General features: G+C 45.1%; 1 protein-coding gene across 1 annotated transcript in view; it reads right to left on the reverse strand.

The window, feature by feature from the left end:
• The window catches only part of CDH23 (cadherin related 23), a 556,494-nt gene that overhangs the window by 244,042 nt on the left and 290,465 nt on the right, over positions 1-21,987 (reverse strand). Inside the window, exon 11 of the mRNA XM_019538542.1 lies at positions 17,187-17,375. Within this exon, the coding sequence (XP_019394087.1) occupies positions 17,187-17,375 (189 nt within the window). The remainder of the gene's footprint in view (positions 1-17,186; positions 17,376-21,987) is intronic.

Genomic DNA, 21,987 nt, shown 5'->3' on the forward strand with positions numbered 1-21,987 from the left:
ACTAAACAACCTCTCTGCACAGATAACTGTGTCTAGGCCTACCTGTTTATTTAAATTAAGTGTATGGGTAGCTTCAGCATGGAATATGATTCTTCTGAGTTTTGAATAGGTGCCCCATTGTACTCAAGGAGTTTCATAAGGGTCTTACCCTGAATACTTCATGCAACAACCACAGGCATCCCGATTCCTGCCAAAAAACACACTTCTTGGTATGTGCGCAGGGTTAATTATAACAGGACTGTGGTGGACTGACAGTCATGAGTTCCAGAGAAAGAACAACCTTCATGAAGAACATCCTTACAGAAACCCCCCACTCTCCATTTAACTGCAAGGGGGATACCTTGAGCACTGCTTCTGACTACCACTGTTTGAGTATGGCCTGAGGAAAGGCAATTCAAAGCACTTTGGGCATCACAAGACGTGGAACAATCTACTGGCCTTGTCACTCTGGAGACTTTGCACCAAATCTCGGTGTAAGACTTACTCGGTATGCTAGTCATTTTCATTTAGTCATTCCTTTGGTTCCCAGGTGCGTAAATCAAGCCAATGCAGATTCCCTGGTCCATTTGTATACAAGGTGTATATGTCATTCTAAAGTCCAATTGAGCACAAGGGAGGGGGTATAACCATCCCAATGGCCTCTGAATCTGATCTTTGGGTACAACTTTACAGGCTTAGTTCACAAGGGCTAAGTACAGACAGTCAAAAAGTCTGAGGCTGAATTGATTCAGTCTTTGCAGATTAGTCTAAAACGCAGAGATTAAACTGACAAACGACTAGAGAGACATTCACTTTTGATTCACGAAATGCAGCCACGTGCCTGCAGCAGCTCAGGGCAGAAGCCAGGGGGCAGTAGGGCACACCTCTCTGGCACAGCCACCATGGGCTGTGCATTTACTTCTTCTTCCTGCTGCCCCCAAGGTTTCTGGGATTTGCAGTCCAGAATCACAACTGTCAGACTCTGACAGGTTGCTCATTACTTCTTCTTCCTGCTTCTAGGTGCCTCTGACATTTGTAGTCCAGTTGCAGGCAGCAGAATGTTTAGCAAGGCAGGACAGTTCTGTACCCGAGGAAGGGGGGTTTAACCCCCTCTCTGCCCCCAGATCCCATCCAGGGTTCGCTGGGGTGGGGCAGGCAGTCCTTGCCTCCTGCCCCCTCAACCCATCCCTGCTGAAGCAGACACTACAGCACACCCCAAGGGTGCAAAGCATGCTGGGATACTGGGGGACTGTGATTTAACTTGAACTAGGAAGGGGTCTGGGACAGAAGTATCAGACTTAACTGATAGCCCAAATCAGTTAAGTCTGATACTACATTCGGCCAGGTTTATCTTAAACCAGTTTCAGCCATTTTGAAACTGGTTTATGTGCACTGAGCTTCTGTTCTGTTACAGGTTTAAACCAGTGCCTGATTACTTAAACCAGTTTATGTGTAACTTCTGTCCCTAGTCCAGGAATCCAGCAGCTACCTGCCAGTCACCTGACTTGTGTTTTCGGCAGGGGAGGAGACTGGGTGGGGGGTGATGGCAGGCTGCATGCTGTTTCCTGCTTGCTTAACTTCCTGTCTTCCTAATCTATCGTGCAAAGTGACAGAAAATCAAACTATACAGACTTGCTTTTCTTTATCACTCTATTCTCCGCTTCATTTAATTAAAGCCCAATCAAACACCTAGAGTGACCACATGCAGAGCTGAAAAATAAGAAGTCATCATGCCAGGGAAGAAGAGGCAGAGAGGGGCCCTTGGCAAACAAGGAATGGATTAGAGGACAATTTAAGACTACTTCATTGCATTAGTGGTGCTTGATTTTCATAATTTGATTTTTGTTCCTAACAAAATAGTTGTGATTAGCTTGTGGAAAATCAGTTGTTCCCAAGAAGGGAAAAGGTAATTTTGGATCAGGCAGCCAAACTGTGAGATACTGACATATACATGCATACACAAGCCCTGTAGTAGAACATGAAACTTGCAACAAGTCCCACTTGGGTCAGAGAAAAAATTCTGTTCTATTTATTTAGCCAACTGTTCAGCTACTTCTGGGTAAGATAAAGCCTCTTTTTTTAACAGCACAAGCAAGTGCTATACAACAACTGAGTGTCAGGGGACAAAAGGGAACAAAGAAAGCCATATGCACCTGAAATTCCTGGGACACTTAGGCAGGTAAATTAGTCTCCCACACCAAAATGCGGCCAGGACACTGGGGTCACTCTGCTTTTGTAGAAAATAGCATAAGATCTTTAATAAGCATAAACAGGGCAACGATGAAAGTCTTTGCACACCAAGTGGGCTGTCACATCAGGATACTATGTCAGAGCCTCATGTTTTTGGAAACCAGGGTCATGTCACATTCTTAGCTTTTTCACAGACTCATGATAATGATGAGTGTATCCCAAGCACAGACTACTACAAGGAACGCAATTTCCCGTGAAAGAGTAAAATGATGTCCAGTGCTCTCCTACACATTGCCTGCCCATCTTCACAAGTTTGCCAGGGTTATTTTGATAAAGAGAAAAAAGTGACAAAAGCACAAGAGTTCCAAAAAGTGAAAATAACTGCCCTGATGTATGATTTTGGTACTTCATGTCCAGGGCTAGGGACATACATTACACATAAACCGGTTTAAGTGATCAGAAACTGGTTTAAACCTGCAACAGAACAGACATTTAGTGCACATAAACCAGTTTGAAAATGGCTGAAACGGGTTTGAGATAAACCTGGTTGAATGTAGCATCAGACTTAACTGTTGGATCAAACGGGTTTATGCAATGTTTGTCCCAGATCCCTTATATCAGGGAAAACCAGGATCCCTGGTTGTCACAAATCTTTCCTCAAACCTTTCCCTCCTCCTCCACAGAACACAGCTATTATCCAGAGCAATGCCTCCTGGTTTAATTTGTAGCTTGTGTGTGTAAACATTTCTGCAGCACTCAGCACTGTATTTCTGTGACTCACAAATACTAATAAGAAGTAAATGGCAAGAGCACATTTTGGTGCCTAGTCAAGTTTCCTCACTTTGCCCTCTCCCCTGCCGTCCTCCCTTCGTCCTCCCTTCCTCTACCCAACATACCCCTTCTGTGAGTTTTGCTTCCTGCTCTGCATTCTTGCCCTCTTTAGTCTAATACCTTCTCCCTCTTCCTCTTCTTTAGAGCTTCTCTGCTCCACCTTCTGTTACAAGCAGAGGTCTTCCCTCTCCTTCACCACCAAAAAGGCATTTACCTTGGCCCTCCTGCTCACTAGGCCTTGTACCCAAGACAATAAGAGGCCTTGAATGAAGGGCTGAGATGGACCTTGTCTCCTAAAAGCTGAGATTTGGAGGAGGAATGGTAAGTGCCTATGGTCAGTTGGCTGTTGTCAGACTAAACAAATACACCATTTTTCAGAATCCTTGAACTTCCCAGAAGGGAATGCTCCCACATCCTGCCCGAGTTGGTTTTACACAATTGTTCACTTCATGCCTCTGCTAGTCCTTCTCTTCATCACTTAAACACCTTTGCCACAACCCCATGCCTGTTTTAAGTCTCAGTCTCCACACTCCTTGCCTTTCTCTCCCTCTCTCCTGTAGGAGTTTTCTCCCCCACTCCCTCCCTCCTTTCCTGCTTTCCCTAGGTTATCTGCTGAATTCCACACACGCTTGCACAGACGGGATCAATCCGAGGCTGACTTGCCTTCAGCTTATCTCTGCTCCAAATGATTGATTTTCCCTCTTTAAGGGTAATTTGCTGGTGAATTCCATGTATTGCAAAAACCCCTGTGAAATCTAATTCAGTCCGATTGGCAGGTGGCACTTTCAGGAAAGAATACTAGAGAGCTGTCAATTTTCCTTTACAGTTATGTGCCGTGTTACATTCATAGCATATGTGTCCGTCATATGCATATAAATGCTATATATGATATATACGCAGTTCATATATTGCACAGAGACACATAGGCACCTACCCCCTTATCAATCTAACATCATGATATTGGGCACTGCTTTCTGTATTGTATATATTTTTAAATCTACTTACCTTTTCAATAATTTTATAATGATTTTAAAGTATTAATGCACACATCTTAATGTAGCTGCAGTGATAGCTGCAAGGTACACTTTTGCTTTCTCTCTCCCCACAGTCAGCCATCATCAGGGAATAAAATCAAAGCTAGGACAGACACATTTGGTTTTCTGTGCACCTGACCTCCCTCAGTTTTACTCAGTCTGCACCTGAAGATATTTGGTGATCAGGGCTCTATGAAACACTAAAGAAAATACACTCTGGTGGGCAGAAAGGTGTGCAGCTACATAAGGGACACCACAAATGTTAACCAGACAGTAGAAATTAGAATGTGGAAATTAGTGTTGTAGCTGGCAAACTGAAGCAGGAATGTTAGGCCAAATGCTATGCTTTTTTGAATGTGCTTAAAAAGAATATCAGTGTTTCTAATCCACAAAATCTTCACAAAAGTCCCAAGTTATTGTATCAAAAACCAAACCAAAAAAAAACCACCCTAAGAGAAAGGTTTAGGTCAAATAAACCCTGTAGAAAATACTAGGTATAAAGAGTGCATTGGCTCCTGACAATTATTGCCACTAGAGAGAACATGCCTTTTCTCCTCAGGTCAGACTCTTGCCAGTTCTTGTTGCTTCTCTCTCACAGTATTTAAAAAAAACAAACAAAACCAAAACCAAAAACCTGCCAAAGCCTTAGTTCAAACCATAGTCCCCTGGATACCTTCTCTCTGCCTCCCTTGATTGCATTTACTCCTTTACTTAACCTATCAAGCATTCACCATCTAAAATAATCAATTGCCTTCCTGTCTTTTCCCACAAGTTCAAACTGCTTGCCCTCCTTTCTCTCAGCCCTGCCCTACCAATCTCTCTGCTCATCCTTTGGGCTTTGCTCTCTTCTGTTTCTGTCCCTCTCTCACTTGCTCACACTGCTCCCTACATTGGGATCAGCATCACAATTTGTGTCTGTCAAATGCCCTCATTCTCCTCCTCAAAAGCTTCTGCTTCCCTTTCCTTTGCACCGCTTCTGCGCTGGGTTCTCACATTTTTCCTGTCCTCCTACCTCAAACTCCTTTTTAAAAATTCTGGAATTCTGAATTCTGTCTTTCTCACTCCACCCCACGATCTTTAACTCTCATCACTCCTTTTTCTATCCCCTTCCATTCTTCTGCTTTCTTTATGTTCCCCTTTTGTCTAATTTAGTGTCTAATTTCTTTTGGGCCATGCCCTTGTCCTTTTTTAATCTTCATAAAGCATCATGCAAAATCTTGAGGCTAGGCAGTGAAAATACAGTACAAAAAGGTGTCCCTCATTGCCATCTTCAGGAGGAATATGCTGGCTCAACAGCCCTGTAAATTGACTGGAGCTTCATCCATACAGAGAGATCCCTGGTCTCAAAATAGAAAGAAACCTTTCTGTAATGATTCATATTAGGCCTGAATCTCCTTTCTGTCAAGCAGGATTTACTCCTTTGGGGAGTCACTCCTGGCCTACAACCGTGTAAACAGGGGGAGAATCAAGCCTGAGCAGTATATTTTATGTATACATGATTGATCTTTGGAAAGTGTCAGGCACAATCTTGATGCAATATACATAATGAATATATTTCAAAGTCTTCATCAGAGGCTCTGAAGCAGCTGTACAAAGGTGTTCAAGTATATCTCTCCCCATTTCACAAATATGGTTGAGCTTCTCTAACTTTTTCCCACATCCACAAAAGACCTGATCACATGCAAAGACTCCCACTCAATGTAATGTGTTTTGGATCAAGCTCTTAGTCAGAAATAAAACCCACACTGTCTCCTGGCATTTAAGCACCTGCTCTAACTGCTTGAACACACTGGATGCTGCACAGTTTTAAGATAAACTTGTGCTAGCAGTAGAAAAACAAAAGGAACCAAGTGAATTGAGAAAGCCCAGGTAGGTTTTACCTGGTTATCTCTTACTAATTAATCTTCAAGAAGGAAAAAAAATCAATTGATCTTATGGGCAGAGGCTGAGGCAGTCTCCTATCAGAATCTCATTTGATGCCAATCTTGTTCTGTCCTTTGTTTCATGCAGGGAAAACAGGCAAATGTTGTTTATGCTACAGGACAGTGCCCTGAATTCATATTGGAGTTCATCCTCGATTTTCTGAACATATATTCATATCAACATTCCCCTTCATGATTGTCACACCTAACCGTGATCCCTTTGCTCCTACATTTCATAGAATTCATTCCAAAATTCTGAAACAACCCTCTCATTTTACTCATTCAAATCTTTCTGCCCAAGTGGGCAGAGGGAGGGATATTAAAATTCAGCAGGAAGTGAAAGTGAGTAACAATCATTTTACAGCTGAACTCGAAACAGAACAACAAAGGTAAGATATTTCTTGTATTATGCCTATTCAGTACTACAAATACTTGCTGTTGTCTCACTGTTGACATTTTCATGCTGCCTCAAACCAACTTCTGATTAAATACAACACACTGGGGGATACTGAATGCACCAAATTTGTGTGCACTAAACCACACAGCAGTGTAAACAAATAGGCAGTTCAATTTGCTATTGCCTTATATTTATTCATCATTTCTTATTTCCAAGTAAAGATATGGATAATGTGGATGAGCACACAGTTGTACAAAGATACAACTGGATCTGACTTGCAGAAAAATGTATTAAACAATAAGACTTTTGGGGCATCTCTGGCAGTGGAAGGGGGGTGCTTTAATTAGAGTGGTTCTGAGAGATGCTCTAATTAAAGCACCTGCAGTGTCACATGTATTTAGCATCTTGTACTTCAAAATGGTGGTGGGGGTGCTTTAACTAAAGCTTGTTCGATGAGCTTTAGTTAAAGCACCCTGCCACCATTTTAAAGTGCGGGGACACTGAATATATATGATGCGGACTCAGTTAATGGAGTCTGCTTTGATGTGTGCTAATTAGCATGTGTTGGAGCAGACGTCCAGCATGTGTGTAAGTACCCTTTGAGCTTAACTGTATTCAGTTCTGAAAAACAGGGGGTAGATTTTCAATAAGAGGTTGAAGTTTGTCACATATTGGGTGGGGTCTTAGGGGTGGCCACGATGCTCCCTGGAAACTCCATGACTGTGCCCACTCCGCCCCTAGGGAACCTTCTTGTTTCACCTGCCATGCTATGATGGAAGTATGATAAAAAGGGGGAAGCTAGCCTGATCTTATTCGAATGACCACCCAGATCATGGTCATGGACTTATAGGCTAATTGCATGACTCCATATCTCCCCTACCTCGTGCCCCACACCTCACTGATGGCATCCTTACAGATGTTCAGCTTGTCGCTGATACAGCCCCTCACTGGGCCTTCTGAGCCCTCAGCCTGTCAGCCCCACTCTGGTCGCCAGACCCTTCAGTCTCTCCTCTGGCCTCTCTCTCTGGGTCCTCAGACCCCTCTGTCTTTCTGCACCACCCCTTCCTGCACTGCCAGATCCCTCAGTCTCCCTCTTGGCCCCTCTCACCCTGTCAGCCCCACTCCAGTTGCCAGACCCCTCAGTTTCTCCTCCAGCCCCTCTCTGGGCCCTTACACCCCTTGGTCTCACCCAACCAGTCACTGGGCTGCTAGGCTCCTTGATTTCTCTCTCAGCCCCTCTCCAGGCTGTCAGCCACCTTCTTGGTCCCTTGTCCTGGACCCCATTATTTCTTCATTTCCCAGCCACTCTCCAGGCCCTCGGAACCATCTGGCCCTGCAATTTACTCTCTGCCCCTCACTGGGCCACTGGAACCCTCTGGTCCCAACCTACTCATGGGCCTCAGGCCCCTTGCTGGGCCTCACAACTCATGGCCTTGGACCCCTCTGGTCCTACCTTCTATTTCCCAACCCCTCACTGGACCTCTGGACCCACAAGGCCCTGATCTTCCCTGGCCCTTTACTAGGCCTCTGGACTCACATGATCCCAATCTTCACAAGATCCTCACTGGGCCTCTATACTCCCATGGTCCCAATCTTCCCTAGCGAGTGCTTTTCTGTTGGAGTGTGCTTCCCTAGTCTTCCTTCTCCACAGGGTCACCCACAAGGAAGTAGAAGCTGAGGCTTTCTGGCACTCCATTCTTGCTTTCCCTGGAGTGGCCCATGCATGGCATTTCATGGAGGCTGCCCCACCACAAGCAACCCCACCACATCTACCAACTCTACTAGGGTGCAGTTTTAGGTCTTACCCAGAACCAGTCTCCAAACCGTCTTGGTCTTGCTTTCCCCTCTCTGAGCTCCCCCTAGATATCCAGTGTCCCTCCTGGGCTGCTAACCACTGGGCCCATGGCTCCATCTTGCATCCAAGTCCTCTATTTCTGGCTCCCAACTCACTCTCAGACCCCTACCAGCCATCATCATCCTGGGTCGCATGCCCCCTGACTCTTCCATCTTAGCTGTGGCCCCACAAGGACCTTTGTGCTTCTCCTAGGCCCTGGCTCTACCTCCAGGCCAGTTGAGACTCCAGGCCCTGCTGGATCTGGTCATCTCTGCTGTGGGCCCCTCCTGGTCCCTGGCCCCTGCACAGGCCAGTCAAGGTTCCCAGGGTCAGTCTTTTAGTTGCCAGCCCTCACATCTCTATGGGACCACTCTCTCGGGCCCCTCCATGGGTCACTCTCTCTTCTTCTCTGTGGGTTCAGAGCCTTCCCTAGGTCTGGCTACATAGTCTCTTCTTTCTCTGGGCACATCCAGACCCTTCAATAAGCCCCTGTGCTCTGCCCTGCTCAAGAGGTTCATCTGGACCTGTCACCAGGTCTCTCAGATACTCATGTCCCTCAATAGAGCCACCAACTCTCAGCCTCCCCTAGGACTCTCCTGCTCTTTCATGAGGCTCCTGTGCAGTCAGCTTCTCTCTCTCTGGGCTTGTCTGGTCTCTCAACAGGGCCCAAGTACTCAGACCCTCTCCTCAGGACTCTCCTGGCCCCTCAATAGGCCCACAGACTTTCAGCCCCTCACCCAGGGCTCGCTTCATCTTTCAGTAGGCCCCTGAGCATTCGGCCCCTCTCTTTTTGGACTTGTCTGGGCTCTCAACACGGCCCAGGCACTCAGCTCTTCTCTCAGGGCTCCCCTTACCCCTCAACAGGCCCACAGACTCACAGCCCCCTTCTCAGGGCTCTGGACCCCACACTGGGGATGTTGTTCTCCTTGCTGGTATTCAGGAGTGGCAGCCTTCCTGCTGGGTGATGTTCCTACACCAGTTCCCAAGATGTTACTGCAAGCCCTACTCTTAGGGTCTGGGTTTGTACCTTGTCTACACCCAGCCCTTCCCCAATCAGGAGACACCCTTACACTCATATGACTCCCTTGTTCAGGCTTAGCCTCACCTGCCAGCCCCCTGAGTCAGCCAACTCTGTAATTAGCCCTGACTCCCACCTGCCAGTGGCTCAGCAGACTGCCTGCCACAAAGTTCTAGAGGATATAACTTTATATTAAAAGCATCCGGATATTTAGCTTTGTTCATCATCTTGATACCAAAGTGGACCCCAATTCAGTACAGCCCTTAAACATGTATATACAGTTCATAGTTTCGTAGTAGCTAGGGTCAGGAGGGACCTGAACAGATCAGCTAGCCTGACCCCCTGCCACAGGCAGGAATGAATGCTGGGTTCACAAGACCCCAGACAGGTGATCATCCAACCTCCTTTTGAATTTGCTCAAGGTAGGGGTGAGGACCATTTCCCTGGGAAGTTGGTTCCAGATTTTGGCCACCCTAACTGTATAATATTGCCTTCTGATCTCTAACCTAAACCTATTCTCCATCAGCTTATTACCATTGTCCCTCGTCAGCCCAGGTGGTGCTGAGGAGAAAAGGGCTCTACCTATTTGCTGTTGATCTCCCCTGATGAGTTTGTAGGCAGCCACCAGGCCCCCCTCAGTCTCCTGTTGCTGAGGCTGAACAGGTTCAGGTCCCTCAGTCTCTCCTCATAGGGCCTGTCCTACTGCCCTCTCACCAAGTGGGTGGCCCTCCTCTGAACCCTCTCCAGGCTGGTCACATCCCTCTTGAAGTGCGGCACCCAGTACTGGACGCAGTACTCCAACTGTGGCCTGACCAAAGTCGCATAGACGAGGAGTATCACTTCTCTGAACAAGCCTGAGATGCATCTTTGGATGCATAACAAGGTATGGCTGGCTTTGCTGGCTGCGGTCTGGCATCGGTGGCTCACGTTCATCTTGGAGTCAATAATGACTCCAAGATCCTGTTTTGCCTTTGTGCTTTCAAGAGGGGAACTCCCCAGCCTGTATGTATCCTGTGAATTCCTTCTCCCAAGGTGCAGCACCCTGCGTTTGTCTACGTTGAACCCCATCCTATTCTCGTCTGCCCACTTTTGTAGCCTGTCTCAATCTAGTTGCAGCCTCTCTCTCCCTTCAAGTGCGTCCACTTGGCCCCACATCTTAGTGTCATCAGCAAACTTGGACAGCATGCTTTCCAGCCCCTCGTCCAAGTCGCTGTTGAAGATGTTAAACAATGCCGGCCCAAGGACCGAGCCCTGGGATACCCCACTGCTCACATCTTGCCAGGTTGAGTACAACCCCTCCACTACTACTCTCTGGGTGCGCTCCATCAGCCAATTTTTTACCCATCCAAATGTGTAGGCATCAATGCCACAGTAGCTTAATTTATTGATGAGAATGGGGTGAGACAGTGTCAAAGGCCTTCTTAAAGTCTAGAAAGACTATGTCCACAGCGACACCATCATCCAAGGATTTAGTCATCTGGTCATAAAAGGCAACCAGGTTGGTCAGGCAGGACCTGCTTGACCAACCTGGTCAGTTAAGTATGTGCTTAAGTCCTTGACCCAATGCAATTTAAGCATTATCTTAAGTACTTTGCTGAATAAGAGCCAGAAGCATTTAATCAAAATTCTGCAACAATTATGGGGGCTTGTGAAATAAATTGTGTGTACAGAACAAAGTTGAAAGAAAAAATTAGCAAAATTCCATTTAAAAATGTCTCTCAGGTCTAATTACAAAACAGCTTAATGCTTAAAAGGCTTTCTTGCTGATAGCACTACATGGCATATTTTAAAGAACTAAGCCCATTTATAACTTGCTCCTTCTCTGAAGCTGCTCATGCTCATGGCACACATAAAGTGAGTGGCCCTGCAAGAGGAATGGTAATGTGAGATAGATTTGAATCAAGGGTTAACCATATGCAGCAGACAGCAGGAGCCATTTTGTTTGCAATGGGAGTTTTGGGTTTTTCTTTTTAAACTGAAGAGAGAATGGACTGACTAGACCTTAAATGGGGGAGTTCTCTATCTGAAATCTTTTGCTACTGACTTCGGGTGGAAGGGGTAGCAATTATGCTAGTTATCCTTATTGTCTTTATGTAAAATGGGACAAAATGGATGTAAAATACCAATCATCTCCCTGCCGGTATAACTCAGGTGAAGTTTCACTGGTATTAGCAATGGCAAGAGAGATCACCGAAGTTTTCACTGTCATACTGTCTCTCCTTCCTTAGACTAACAAGGTTGCAACAAAGAAACTGATGTGACTGAGCAGCCTGTACAGCAACATCACATTACAAACCAGGAAGAAAGCAGACCCTCTCTCCACCATATGATCTAGTGAGACTGGGCCTTGATGACTGTGCTCAGCCCTGGGCTAGTTAATGCCAGAAAGGTGTCAATAGGCAGACAAGGTTCTTTGGGTAAATGTGATATCTTTTATTAGGCCAACTAAATAGTTGGGAAAATTTGTCTCTGCAAGCTTTCGGGCACAAACACCCTTCTTCAGGTTGTCTCTTTGTATACATGGTATAATCTATGGGAGGTCAAGAAATTGCAGAGAATTCTGAGACAGAAAACAAAAGCCATGAAGAGGCTGGAGACATGCGGGAAGAATGAAAGAAATAGCTATCTGCAGTTTAGCTAAACAACAACTCAGGGACTGCCCACAGGTTTACAGCTCGGGATAGGTATCAGGACTAAAAAGGGGCAAAATTGCTTTTTGTTAAGAATCTTGCTTTGATTTTTGTCTGTCTCTATCTATCTATATTTATGTATCTGTTTAATCTAGCTGCCTTCCTCAGAGAGTTGAATAACTTTATTTTTATTTCCCTTTGCCCCTCATACAAATGAACTGTGTCATCTCCTGCATGAAGGCTGAAATAGCTTGTCAGATGTGTCCTTACTCACCTCTGTGCCTGAAGATCTCTTCTCCCTAACCACAACCCCATTCTTATTTACCCTTGACTGCCAATGACAAGATTGGAGACCAAGGAGAGCAGATTCTCTCACTAGAACCCACAATCCTTGTGCTTGGCTATGGGAGATGAAGCATATGGTGTAGTCATGAGTAGGGAGTCATTTACTCTACCAGAATAAGAAGGGGACCTGTGTTTCTCTATAAATCAGAAACTCCCAAATGTGGGTACAATCAGTCAAATTTAGGCAGCCAGGAGGTAAAGAGGACAAACATACTAATAAAGGAGAGTAAATAAAAATAGGGAAAAGTAAAGATTTGCACCAGAATTTTCTGCAATTACTTGGACAATGTATAGACGTGACAGAAAACAACAGTTCAAGAGCCAGGATAAAATCCTGATGGGATATTTAGCACTGATGTCAGCAGTGCCAGGATTTTACTCCGTATGGCTCTGACACTGCCTTACCCCACAGTTACATGCTGGGGAAAAGGCTCAAGGCTATAAGAACCCAGCAGTTTGATTGGTACCTTCAAAATAACCCTTATTAGCATTTGCCTTAAACTCCAGTGTTATGGAAAGACAATTTTCTTCATTAAACATTGTTGATGTTTGCAATTTTTTTTAGCAGAGTAAATGAACTACCTATGAAAGACTCTAAAATGTGCCTTGTTTTCCTGTGTAATCTTTCCATTTAGAAAAGGCAGAGCAGGGTGGCACTTTAGGACTAACTGGAGAAAGGAACTTAAATACAAAGGAAAGGGGCAGGAGGAGAGGGCACTACTAAATGTACACCCATGGTGAGAGCCTGGGCCATTTCCAACAAGTGCTGTTTCATATTTACGTCCATGCTAGAAAACAGATTTGCACCCCAACTGTAGTACTAGTCCAGTCCCCCCACAGTTTATATCCTGACTTTCTAAATTATTGCCCTCACAAACTTTCATGCCTCCATTTTCCTAGTTACTCTAATTGTTTCCACATATGTGTGCAACATGGGTGCATATTGCAAGAAAACAGACTACTACACAAACAAATCATGAAAGTTTTGGAAAGTAACTCAGTTTTAGCTAACCTTTTCCCTAAGACGTTAGCCCTGTTGTTCCAAATATGGAGTAACCAACATCCAAAATAGTGCTGTAAATGATGTATGTAATTTTCAGAAGTGCTCAGCATTGGTATAACCACTCCCATCAAAGTCCCTTTAATTTTAATAATACAAGAGCTGGCCAATGCTGAACACTTTTGAAAACTGTGACCAGTTTGGTTAGTGGGTTAGAGGAGCTTAAAAAATTAATTAACAGTAACAAAACCAGTATATTTTCTTTGCTCAATCCTGAAAAAATGGATTCTTCCTTTAAAATAAACAGCCTCAAAGACTGAGAGACTGAAAGACTGGGGTGAAGTTCTGAAGAGAAGTTTGTCCTGTAAGTAGAGATATTAAAAAGAAGAAATGGCACAGCTTTAACTCTGCTGTCACCCTCCAGTACTGCTGTAATATCTTTCAGTGAAGAAGCTACGGACATGAGAGGACACAAGCATAATTCAGAAGAATCTCGAAAGATTGGAAAGCTGGGCTACAGCTAACAGGATGAAGTTCAGTGTGGACAAATGCAAGGTGCTACACCTTGAGAGAAATAATCCAAAACACAAATATAAAATGGGAGACACCTGGCTGGATGGCAGCTCTATGGAAAAAAAGAACTTGGGAGTCTTGGTAGATCACAGATTCAACATGAGTCTGTAGTGTGAAGCAGCCACGCAAAAAGTGAATGTGGTTTTGGGTTGCATCCATAGTAGCGTTAAGTGCAAGATAAAGCAAGTGATAGTGCCTTTCTACTTGGCACTGGCTAGGCCTAATTTGGAGTACTGTAAGCAGTTCTGGGCTCCACATTTTAAAAAGGACATGAAGAAGTTTGAGAGAGCACAAAGGCAGGCAACAAAGATGATAAAGGGCTTGGAAGGCAAAACATAGGCAGCAAGGCTGAAGGAGTTAAGCAACTTTTCCACAGGCTGAACATGCCTAAGAGGGGACATGATATCAGTCTCCAAATACCTGAAGGGCTGCCATAAAGAGGGAAAGCACTTTTTCTATCTCATTGCAGAGAGGAGGACTCAGACCAATGGCTTGAAGTTGCAGCAAAGTAAATCTAGACTGGGTATCTGGAAAAAATTCTTCACTGTCAGGACAGTGAAGCAGTGCAATAGACTGCCTGGGGAAGCTGTGGACTCTCCATCACTGGAGATACTCAAGAAGAGGTTTGACAGCCACTGGTCAGGGAAGATCTAGGCACAGCTATGCCTGTTATACTATGGGTATTTCCCATGTTTCTGAGCTCTGCAGGTTGCTCCCATCCTTGCTTTTCTGCATCAGGGTGTTTTTAAGCCTCCTCAGAGGCATTAGGTGTTAGTTGCAGCTAAAGCTGGGGACTTCAACTGGGGTGTGCTGATTCTCCTGCTAGGAGAAAAGCCAGTGGTTCCTGGCTAGTGAATCTGGCCCCTCTACTCAGGATCAGACCGATCACCATATTTGGGGTCAGGAAGGAATTTCACCCCATGGTCAGATTGGTATAGACTGTATGCGTGTTTGCCTTCCTCCGTTATCACAGGATGTGGCCTTCTACCACGGACTTCTTGAGTGTATACTGACATTTTGTAGAAGGAGGACATTAGCTGCCATGGTTTCTCCTGCTTTACCTGTGACAGCTTAAGGTGCTATGTCTGTGTTGTGTCAGGGTTGAGAGTAGTCTATATGTCTATATAGAGTTTAGATTATGGTTTGTATGGGATTGTTTTGATAAGGTTGATCCTGCCTCAGGCAGAGGTTTGGACTAGATGACCTCTGAAGGTCACTTTCAGCCCTGCTTCGCTATGATGCTAAACCTCCCCCACTCTCCCCCAAACAACCCACCCCCTCACAACTCTCCTCTCCCCCCCAAACAATGGCATAGCATTAACTCTGCTGTCACCCACAGCATTGCTGTACCCACAGGACTGCTGTAATGCCTTTTGGTGACAAAGCTGATGAAAAACCATGACAAGATTTTTTTTAGAAGCAACTCTAGCTTCCTGTCACTCTTCTCTTCTTTGTTAGCAAAGACAATTTTTTAAGAAATACATTTACTATCTATGTAAAAACTCATCTGCACATGTTCAAACAGAAGTTGTAATCTGTCTGTGACACTGTGTCATAAGTAGTTTTGAGCGCTCTGACATCCAAGTAAGTATCAGTAGATATAAGTTCCTGTGGTAACCACTGGTAAACTCTCCAAAACAAATGTTAAATCTCTATCTTTTTCTCACAAGTGAAAAGTCACCATTTTTTTGAGAAAAACTCCATTTAAATAAGGAATCTGATATTGTTTCCTCCAATATTATAATTATAACTTTACGTAAACTAAGTTCCAGGATGAGAATAATTTTAAAATATTTTTTCTTGCCCACATTCTTCATATTGTGGCAAGGAACAAGGTAAGAGAAATGTAAATAGTATATGACAGAAGCAGGATTGCTTTTAAGAGATCTTTGAAAGTTCACCATGAGGTGTCAGCAGTTCTTTAAAGCAGGCTCTGTAGAATGTGGCATGGTTGCAGGGTAGTACAGTACAGGAAGCATGAATTGCACAAGTCAAATAATAGGAGTAATTGAAAATTGTAACCCTAGGGCTGGAAAACTTAATGGAATTCCTAAATAAAATTGTCCAGGGCTATAATAAATAGGAGCTCCATTAACAGGAGCAGAGAACAAGCCAGTGACGCTGCAGGCAAACATTTCTGGGGGGTAACTGCAGTCACTGAAGAGTGGGTCTGTAGTAAGCAAGTAAGTATCCCAATCCTCTACCTGTCAGACGATCTAAGAACTACATGAAGTCATCTCCACTACAGCGTAAAGATTTAATAAGAAGGAAGATAGAGTACAGAGACCCTTGTCATTACCTCTGGAGTATCACTGTTAAAGACTTTGTTCTCTCTCCTAGATGAAACTGCTTAAATGGGCAAGTGAGCTATAGTAAATGAAACACAAGCCAGTGGGTCTGCACTGATTTCTTCCTGTATTTATTTGTTATAGTTCTCTGGTTACCGATGAACTCTCTTTGCTCCATATTTATTTTTACTTCACCTTCTTTTTGATGGGAGCTGCAAAAACTTTGATAAGTGTATTTAAAGGTTGCCTGCTTGCAGTGGCTTCTAGGAGAGCTGCTATATCATGCCTGAATATCTCTTCAGTATATCTTTAAGCAATATCTTCCGACTCACCATATTTATCCATACACCTCCTTCAGCAGTACATTAGTGAGCACTTTTTAGTGCTTCTTCTGATAGTGACAATACCTCTATCTTACCCACAGTCACTAAAGGTTGTTCTACACTACATAGGGTTTAGCTGTTTCTTACCACAAAACAAAATAGGCTCTCTCCCTTTTGTTTATTTTTTCAATAAAAACCAGATCAACTCTTGGGGCATAAATACAAGTTACCATGGGAATCATCTCTCTAAATTTCATAATCCCCAAGTATTTAAATTCTCACAGATAAAAGAACTATATCACTGTAAAGTGATGTAAAAACAGAACCTTGGACAAGTTCTGATGACCCAGTTCCATATCCTTCCTTTGTTGAGGGTCCATAATGGCACCAGAAACCCTCTGGGGAATTGTCTCTGTTTATAAAAATCGATTGGAAGGAGGAAGAGATTTGACTGTCCACACAGGGCTCAGAACCACGTGAGAACCAGTTTGAGGCACAACTAAGTTTGTTGACAAGTATTAGTCAGAAAATCATCATTTTATGACAGCAGAATTCAGGAGAGTGTCTGCATTTTAGACACTGAGGGTATGGAGTGATAGGCAACAGAAAAACTGAAGCATCCCTAATTATATGATATCATGGTTTAACCTTGTACCTCATTACATATGACTGTTCCCTGTTTTCCATTCGTATATTATTTGGAAGTGCAAAATACAGAAAAAGCAGAGCTGAAAGACAGAGGACTTATTAATCCTCTGTCCATGGGAGCACAGAGGGTGTATGTGCAGCAGGTACATTTCAATATGTACTATAATGTCTCACCTCATCTTTATCCTGCACCTGGATGTAAAGGGGGAGGGCAAATCCAACCTGGGCCAGCTCAGGAATGCTCACACTGTACTCAGAGCTGTTAAACTCTGGGGCATTGTCATTTATGTCAATGACCAGGATATTAAAGGTGGTTGTCACTGTGGCATTGGATGGTGTCCGGTCATCATTCAACTCCGTACCCTGACAAGAAAAAATATTAAGAGTATGCTTTATTGTAAAGAACAAGAAAAAGAAAAATGTAGAAGATTTGTGTTCATCACAAAAAATCATATGCAGGCATTAAGACCAAACACTGTAATTGAGATACTGGTAATGGCAAAATAAAGAGTTTTTCTTTCTCTTTTAAATCATGGATGCTGTATGATTTAATCACGACTTAAGTGTATGTGTCTCTATGCATCTGTGTGTGTGCGGATGTGTGTTTGCACATGCACATGCACATGCCAGTGTATATATCTGGCTTTCAAACTGGTAACTAACTGATGGATGGGTAACTAACTAGGGCTAGTGTTAGGCCTGAGATGGTTAGGATGTGAGCTTCCCTTGCCCTAGCTCTGTCAAGAAAAGGCACTCTGCAGTTCTGTCACAACACCTTAATCCTGGATGCACTTCTGCAATAGCTCTGCCAATGCATGTGAATTGTGGCCCACACTGGCCCTACTGTTCAGTACCCATGGATCTGATGCATTTCAGTACTGACATATAAATCTGCTCTTGCCTTACATATTTTTCACCTTTAAAGATCTGTTCTCTCATGTTTGATAGACCGCATAGTAACAACAAAATCTCACAACAGAGGATGAATGGAGGAGGCATTTTTCCTCTGTTAAGCATTAAAATCAAGATTTTTAATATCCTGCTAAATTGCCTAGTAAAACATGGAGGACAGTTTAAACTTCAGCTATCACAGAAAACTGGGGGACCTAAGTTTCACTCCTGGGCCTCTTCTGAGCTGAGACTAGTAATCACATGAAGTGTGGTGCTGTTGTGATGGAGACAAATGTCCACGAGAAAAACTGGATGAGACAGACAAACATGACAAAAAAAAGGAGGAAGAAGGACCCAGGTAACTATAGACCCATTAGTCTTACCTCAGTCCTGCAGAAGCTCTTTGAAAAAATTATGCAGGAGCACATCTGCGAGGGACCAGCAGGGGAGATTATGCTTAGGGGCAACCAACATGTGTTCATTAGGGGCAGGTCCTGTCAGACCAACCTGGTGGCCTTCTACAACCAGGTCACAAAATACTTGGATGCAGGTGTCATGGTGGACATAATTTTTCTGGACTTTAGGAAGGCCTTCGACACTGTCTCTCAGCCCATTCTCATTAAAAAATTAGGCGACTGTGGCATTGATGCCTACACAGTCAGATGGGTTGCCAATTGGCTTGAGGGCTGCACCCAGAGAGTGCCCATGGGTGATGGATGGGTCATTTTTGATCTGGAGAGATGTGGGTAGTTGGGTCCCCCAGGGCTCAGTCCTCAGGCCCATGCTGCTCAACATCTTCATCAGTGACTTGGATGAGGGGATGAAAAGCACTTTGTTCAAATTCCTGGATTACACTAAGATGTGGGGAGAGGTGGCATGATAAAAAAGAGGGACAGGCTACAACTAGATCTGGACAGGTTACAGGGGTGGGCAGATGAGAATAGGATGGGATTCAATACTGACAAGTACAAGGTACTGCATCTAGGGAGCAAGAACCAGCAGCATACCTGAAGGCTGGGGAACTCCCTTCTCATCAGCACAGAGCCAAAAAGGATCTTGGAGTCACTACTGATTCCAAGATGAACATGGGCTGCCAGTGTGAGGACACAGTCAGTAAGTCTAACCACACCTTGTCATGTGTCCACAGATGCATCACGAGCAGGTCCAAGGAGGTGATCCTCCCCCTCTATGTGACACTGGACAGGCCACAGCTGGAGTACTGCGTCCAGTTCTGGGCGCTGCACTTCAGAAGGAATGTTGACAGCATCGAGAGGGTCCAGAGGAGGGCCACCTGCATGATCAGGGGCAGCAGGGCAGGCTCTACAAAGAGAGGCTATGGGACCTGAACCTGTTCAGCCTCCACAAGAGAAGGCCGAGAGGGGATCTGGTGGCTGTCTATAAACTTAGCAGGGGGACCTGCTTGGAATGGGAGAGTCCCTGTTCCCCTGAGCACTACCAGGAGTAACTAGAAATAACAGCCATAAGTTGATTGAGAGTAGGTTCAGGTTAGACATCAGGAGGCACTACTTCACAGTCAGGGTGGCTAGGATCTGGAAACAACTTCCAAGGGAAGTGGTGCTCACTCCTACCCTGGGGGGGTCTTCAAAAGGAGGCTAAATAAGCACCTAGCCGGGGTCATTTGACCCCAGCATTCTTTCCTGCCCATGGCAGGGAGTTGGACTAGATGATCCGCTTAGGTCCTTTCCAACCCTACCAACTATGAAACTATGAGGTTGAGGTTTGTTGTTTAACCTACAAACTGCAAGACATGCAGCAGTACACCCCAGGTAAGTATCAAGGGGGCCTTTGGGCATCAAAATAGGTGGGGCACGAAAGGCACCATTCGGAGGGCTCAACTGTCTCTGTACTAATGCTAGGAGCATGGTGAACAAGCAGGAAAAACTTGCACTTCCGCTTGCAGATAATAACTTTGATTTAATGGGACTAATGGAAACCTGGTGGGACCCTACCCATGACTGGGTGGTACACATTGAGGGCTATGGGTTGTACAGAAGGGACAGAATAGGGAGGAAAGGGGGCAGGGTTGCTCTCTATGTAAAGGAGCATTATACATTTCCCCTAATCAAAATGGGATCAGAGGAGAAGAAAGTTGAGGCATTGTGGGTTAGGATACATGGTAGTCATAGGGAAAGGGACTTGGTGGTGGGGGTCTGCTACAGACTTCCACACCAAGAGGAAAAGCTAGACTTGGAATTCCTGAGGCAGCTCTCAGAGGCTGTACCGTCTAGGGACATGGTTGTCATGGGGGACCTAAACTACCCTGATGTCTGCTGGGAGGAGCAGCAGCCAAATCTTAACCTGTGTGCAGAACCTTTACCTAATGCAGGAGGTATACAGTCCCACTAGGGAGAATGCCTTACTGGACTTGGTGTTCGTGATAGGGGAGGACCTGGTAGGGGAGTTGCAGATTCGTGGTCACCTTGGGGACAGTGACCACCAATCAATCACATTCACCATATGGCACAGTGTGGATAAAATAACTAGTAGGATGGAAGTGCTTGACTTTAGGGTGCGGGGCGCGAGTCAGGTTGTGACTGTTGCCCCAGTGGGTTCTATCCTGATGCTGGTTTGTGAAAGGGAGAGGTAGACTCGTAACAGTTCCAGAACATTTTATGTGATCTTTTGCTTACGCACCACCGGTGTGGATGTGGCTGCGCAGGTGGTTATACTTGGATCTGTCCTGGTTCGGGTGAGGGACGAACGAACGAAAAACAAAACGATGGATCCGAGATCGAAAACGACAATGAACGAACGGATACGATCGAGTGCACAAACGATTGCCTATGGTTCCGGAGGCAGGAGAAGCCGCGGGAAGCTGGCCAGGCCTACCCACTGAGCGGTGACTGCTCTAGCTTCTGCTTGGGCGGAAACTCAACCCTAGTTTTTATAGGCCAGATGACAAGCACAATTTCAACCCCCTCGATTGGTCACATTTTCGCGCTAAAATGTTCGTGGGTTTTTCCACAGGGGACGGGGTTTCCCGAGCACATGGCTAGGGCCATGCAGCAAGCAAAACAAGGGCTTTCCAGATTGTGAGGAGAGTGCTTGACAGCATCTGTTGCTGGGTAAAGCTGGCAGAGTCCAGCTGGAGCGCGACATTTAGGAAGGCTAACTTCAGTGCATTTAGGAGTGTAGTCAATAATGCAGTGCAGGAGAAGAGATGGGAATCCAGGAAGGGTGGTAGTTCCTAAAGGAAGCAATCCTTTGGGCACAGAGGGAGACTATCCCAATACGAGGGAAAAGGGGGAAAGGAGCCAAAAAACTTCCTTGGCTAAACAGAGAAATCCAGGGGAGGCTGAGGGCAAAAAAAGAAGGCATATAGGTGGTGGAAGCTGGAGGACGCTACCAAGGAGGAGTATACCTACTTGGCCCACACTTACAGGGAGGCAGTTAGAAAATCCAAGCAACTATAGCGCTGAGGCTGGCAACACAAATTAAAGACAACAAAAAGTATTTTTAAGGCTGAGCTATTCAATGAGTTTTTTGCCTCTGTGTCCCTGAACAGGGGTCAAGATAAGTCTCCTAATGGGTTCTTAGATGGGCATCAGAGGCACACCAGCCCACCAATTGTCAATGCTGACTTGGTGCAGAGTCACGTGGATGGACTGGATGTGTTCAAGTCAGCAGGCCCAGATGAGCTGCATCTGAGGGTACTGAAGGAATTGGCCAGTGTCATAGCAGATCCAAGGAGGTGATACTTCCCTTCTCTGCAGCATTGGTCAGACCACACTTGGAGTACTGCGTCCAGTTTTGGGTGCCGTACTTCAAGAAGGATGTTGATACACTCGAGAGGGTCCAGAGGAGGGCCACTCGTATGGTTAGGGGCTTACAGGACAAGCCCTATGAGGAGAGACTGAGGGACCTGAACCTCTTCCGCCTCCGCGAGGGAAAGCTGAGAGGTGATCTTGTGACCGCCTACAAACTCATTAGGGGGACACAGCAAGGGATTGGAGGTGCTCTGTTCACCGGGGCGCCTCTTGAAGTAACAAGGAACAATGGTCACAAACTGACAGAGAGCAGATTTAGGCTAGACATCAGGAAAAACTTCTTCAGGGTAATGGCA

The sequence above is a fragment of the Crocodylus porosus genome, unplaced genomic scaffold (genome assembly GCF_001723895.1).
Source record: "Crocodylus porosus isolate Cpor-Errol unplaced genomic scaffold, CroPor_comp1, whole genome shotgun sequence".
Lineage (NCBI taxonomy): Eukaryota > Metazoa > Chordata > Crocodylia > Crocodylidae > Crocodylus > Crocodylus porosus.